Source organism: Aethalodelphis obliquidens, unplaced genomic scaffold, assembly GCF_003676395.1.
Source record: "Aethalodelphis obliquidens isolate GAN/ISIS:26980383/991018 unplaced genomic scaffold, ASM367639v1 scaffold6, whole genome shotgun sequence".
Lineage (NCBI taxonomy): Eukaryota > Metazoa > Chordata > Mammalia > Artiodactyla > Delphinidae > Aethalodelphis > Aethalodelphis obliquidens.
In genome coordinates, this window is record NW_020837950.1 from 73,399,672 (window position 1) to 73,404,181 (window position 4,510).

Consider the following 4,510-nt stretch of genomic DNA (forward strand, 5'->3'; position numbering starts at 1 on the left):
GTAAAAACTACAGGAATTAATTTATAAGAATGTGTATCTACACATGTCTGTGGAAACCACATCAGCGGTGGGCTCCGGCCAGCCAGGGGCAGCGCTGATCCCCTGCTTGGGGCCCTGCCCTCCTTAATCTCGTCGTGGGTGTTTTTTTATTTTGCTGGACATCTCCTGAGAGAGCCGAGGGGAAGCCTGAGGCAGGAAGGCGGCTGTGGACAACGCTTCTCCATCAGCGAGGTCCAGAGATCGCCGGTGCGCATAGGACTGGAGCTGGGGTGCTCGGGGCACAGCTCTCCTGACCTGGGCGTTTCTGGGCTCGTGGCTGGCTCTGCCCCTTCAAGCCTGTGGGTCCTGGCCCAGGTGGTCAGCTCTGGGCCTCCGTTTCCTCAGCCACAGATGGGGGTTGACAGTGATAGCACCGTGGCGTAGATACGAAGACGCGCCTGAGAGAGGAGAGCACTGCGCGGGTGATGGTGCGCAGTGGACGGACCCGCTGGACGAGGATGGGCAGAGGTCCGGGCCCCTCCCCTGTACCCCAGAGAAGTCCCCCTGCACGACGGCTCCCGGACCGCGCTGGGAGCAGTCAGCGCCCATGGGCACCCCCGGGGGTGTCAGCGCTCCTGCTTCCTCGATGGAGCCAGAGACTCAGAGCAAGGCGACTGGCCCGTTACCCTGCGGCAGGCGGGGTGAGAAGCCAGGTTCTGTCTCTGTTTGTCCAGCTGAAAAGAGAGTCTCTCCAGGCGGCAATTACAATGAAGTGGTGAATATCTGTTGGCTGAATGGGGTATTACGCACCGGGCGTCTGCAGTCCCAGCCACAGCCCTGGAAGGTGCAATTCTCGGGATTAGGAAAGGGAAAGGTGGTTTGCTGACATTCTTCCGTGGGCCGTGTTCCAGGCTACGTGATCCTGCTGGAGTCCCGGGGTTCATCCCCCCAAGAGCCGGGGGGAGGGTATGGCATTACCCCATTGCACCAGGGAGGCAATACCAGTGTTAGCCAGGCTCTCGCTGAAGGGAAGTTCCCCCTCTTTGCTCCCCCCCATTCAGCTGGCCAGTTGGACCACAGACTACAGGCCAGGCAGGGCCTGAGGTTTCAGCCCCTGCCCCACTTCACCGGAAGGGTGCTGAGGCCCAGAGAGGGCAGGGGTTTATCTGAGCTAGCTCAGTAATCCTGCAACAGAGCCGGGCCTACGACCCGGACACCGTGTCCAGGCCCCTGCCCATTGGTGGGAGGTCAGGGATGTTCCCATCGGCCCTGGCTGGCTGTTTCCTCCACTGCTTTCCCCACCATTGCTTGAGTCTGGGAGAGCTCTTCCCAGTTGGGGTGTCCTGAGGACCCATAACTTGGGGTGAGAAGGCCAGGCAGCTGCAGGGGAGGACTTCTCCAAGGGACAGCCCTGAGAAGTCAGACCAGGAGAGGGGCCTGCTGATTCAGGGCACGGGGCCTTGAAATGCAGGACCCAGGGCCGACTTCTCCTCGAGAGAGAGACCCATGGCCACCCCAGGCCAAAGACAGGTGGGTGGTGATCCAGGAGAGAGCTGGGCTGGCAGGCAGGGGTTACATACAGGAAGGCCAAGACGGGCACAGAGAGGGACAGGAGGGTTGGACGGTCACAGCAGGGATCCCTGGCCTGGGCCCCTCCAGCCCACTAAGCCTGTGTATGTGTGTGTGTGTCTCAGGGGTCCTGTTCCTACCCCTCCCCCCAGCTATCCCAGGAGCTTCTGGGCTCTGTGATGAGGGCTGGAAGAGCCAGGAAGGGACCCTCTCTGATACCTGACTCTCCCTCCTTCTCTCCTCAAGCCTTAGTGCGGGGTGAGCGCAGACTCCCTGGGGGTGGTGAGGGCTGAGCAAGGGGGCCAGGCTGGGCTGCACTGGGGGAAGCCTAGACTCAGATCTGGGCAGGGGGGAGGGTTATGAAGGGAGGACAGCCCTCCAGCATCTAAATTTGGAGTTAATTCAGAGCCCTTTGACTTCCTTGGTCTCTCGGCCGGTTACAGCACAAGAATTCTGAGTATATATTTTGTAAGTCTGCGAAACAGTCCCCCTTAAGCAAAGACCCCCTCCTTCTCGTGCAAAATGGGAGGATGGAATCTGGCGACCTGGAGCACCCTCCTGCCACCTTTGGTGGGAGGTCGGGCAGGGTGAGGGTCTGAAGGACTGACTATTGCACCCACCACTTAGATTACAAAGGTTTATTTAGAAAAGAGTTTGGTTGTTTTCGCTGTCAGTCATTGTTGGCAAACATTTAAATACTTTCGTAACCAAAGATGGTCGGTGCCCTCCTTCCTCCCCCAGAAAAGCCACCCCGCGAGGTCTTGGGAAGTCAGCCCTTGCTCAAAGGGGGATGGGGTGGTGGCCTGTGGTGGGGGCAGGGCAGGCTCCTTCTTCACCAACTTGGGAGGATGCGTGTGCTACCTCACAGACACACCTTGGCACGGCCCCCAGAGTTGGACCCGGGCCTGCAGCCCCAGAAGCAGCCCCTTGCTGAGACAGGAAGGCAGAGGGGTCTCCCCTCTCTCCTTCCCCCTCCCCGGGGGCCCTGCAGTCTCTCAGCCCTCCCTCCGGCCGTGCAGCACCCTCCCCTGCGCCCTGAAGGCCTATCCATCCCTGGGTCCCTGGGAAAGTTGCTCCCACTTTCTCCTGGGAGGCCACGCCTGCCCGCCCCCTCCGCTGGGAGCTGTCCAGGGTCTCTGAGCCGGGTAGAGTGAGCGGATCACTGCCTGAAGCCCTTTCTCCTCCGTCGGAAGAGGATGTGCTTGAAAGAGCGCCGGAAGTCCTGATTGAAAACGGTGTAGATGACCGGGTTGAGCGAGCTGTTGCAGTAGCCGATCCAGAAGAAGAACTTGAAGAGCGGGCCGGGCACCCGGCAGGCCTCGCGGCAGATGCCGTACAGGCTGTAGCTGAAGAAGAAGGGGAACCAGCAGAGCACAAACACGCCCATGACCACCGCCAGCACGAAGGTGAAGCGCTTCTCGCGCGCCTGGGCCACCTTGCGGCGGCACACGCTGCTGCGCGCCCGGCGCCGGCGCGACAGGAAGAACTCGACGGAACGCGAGCTGGCGCGCGACAGGCGCCAGCTGGGGACCGGGGACCTCGCGGCGGCCATCGCGCCCGGCTCGGCCGTCCCCGTCCCGGGCCCCGACCCCTCGCCGTCCGCGGCCCCCTCGCCGCTCGCGCGCCGCCGCCCGCCCCGCCGCAGCGCGCCTCGGCGCCGCCTCCTCTCGGCCGCCCCGCTGATGTCCTCCGGCTTCACATCGCCGCGCGGGCGGCGCGGGGTCGCGCAGTGCCCGTTCTCGCCCGCGCCAAGCCCGTTCTCCGTGGTCGGGGACGCGCCGTCGGGGCCCGCGGGCTCGCGCTTCTCGCTAAGCGTGCGCGTGCGCAGCTTGGCCACCCGGTAGATGCGCGCGTAGACCAGGCCCATGATGAGGCAGGGCGCGAAGAAGGACCCGATGCAGGAGGACAAGATGTACCAGGTCTCGTCATTGAGGCCACACTGCGGGTAGGCGGCGCCGTCGGGCTGGCGGTAGAGTGAGACAAGCGGCGGGAAGGAGATGACGGCCGAGATGAGCCACACGGCCACGATGGTGGCCTTGACGCGGCGCGGCGTGCGCTTCAGGTTGTACTCGACAGCCTGCGTCACGGACCAGTAGCGGTCCAGGCTGATGGCGCACAGGTGCACAATGGACGAGGTGCAGAACAGCACGTCGAGCGCCAGATACACGCCGCACCACACCTGCCCGAAGTACCAGTAGGCCATAAGCTCGTTGGCCAGCGAGAAGGGCATGACCAGCGTGGCCACCAGGATGTCGGCCGAGGCCAGTGACACCAGGAAGAGGTTCTGCGGCGCACGCAGCGCGCGGCTGGTCAGCACAGCGATCACCACCAGCACGTTGCCCACCACAGTGAAGACGATGAGGAAGCCCACCACGGCCGCTAGCCCCGCCACGGCGCCCGCCGAGTACTGGCCCGGGGGCGGGCCCCAGGCAGCCCCCGAGGCGTTGGCGGCCCCGCCGCTGCCCCCCTCGCCGGCGCCGCTCACGTTGGGGCCCGCCGCCGCCGCCAGCGCCGCCGCCAGCGCCGGGGACGCCATGGTCCTCCCGCAAGCTACGCGGTCCCGCCTGGAGCCGGGACGCAGCCGCGGCAGCTCGGGCGCCCCCCAGCCCGGGTCGGCGCCCGCATCGCCGCCTGCTCCTCGGGCGCGCCCGCCGGGGACCGCGGCACCCCGCTGCCGGCCCTCGGCCGTGGCGGCTCAGCGGGCGAGCGGCGCGCCCGAGAGCGTGGCTGCCGGGCTCCCCGCCGCTGCCGCACGCGTAAGTGCAGAGCAGGAGGCGCCCGGAGAGAGCGGCGACGCGGCGGCGGCGGCGGCGGCGGCGGCGGCGGCGGCGGGGGGGGAGGGGACAGGTCCCGGGGTACTCGCGCGGCCCCGCCCTTGGCCCCGCTCACGGGGAGGGCCCCGGCCGCGAGCCCACGGCGACTCGGCGCCCGAGCGGGCGTGCCCGGGCGGCCCGGCGGCCCC

General features: G+C 66.0%; 1 protein-coding gene across 1 annotated transcript; it reads right to left on the reverse strand.

Moving 5' to 3' along the window:
* Positions 1–2,171: 2,171 nt before the first annotated feature.
* On the reverse strand, positions 2,172–4,335 carry ADRA2C (adrenoceptor alpha 2C). The gene has a single exon (XM_027102839.1). It carries the CDS (start codon positions 4,082–4,084, stop codon positions 2,708–2,710), a length of 1,377 nt encoding a protein of 458 aa, XP_026958640.1. The 5' UTR covers positions 4,085–4,335; the 3' UTR covers positions 2,172–2,707.
* Between the last annotated feature and the right edge of the window lie 175 nt (positions 4,336–4,510).

Excerpts from the sequence above, each read along its gene's own strand:
- ADRA2C (XM_027102839.1), bottom strand. The coding sequence starts at position 4,084 with ATGGCGTCCCCGGCGCTGGCGGCGGCGCTGGCGGCGGCGGCGGGCCCC.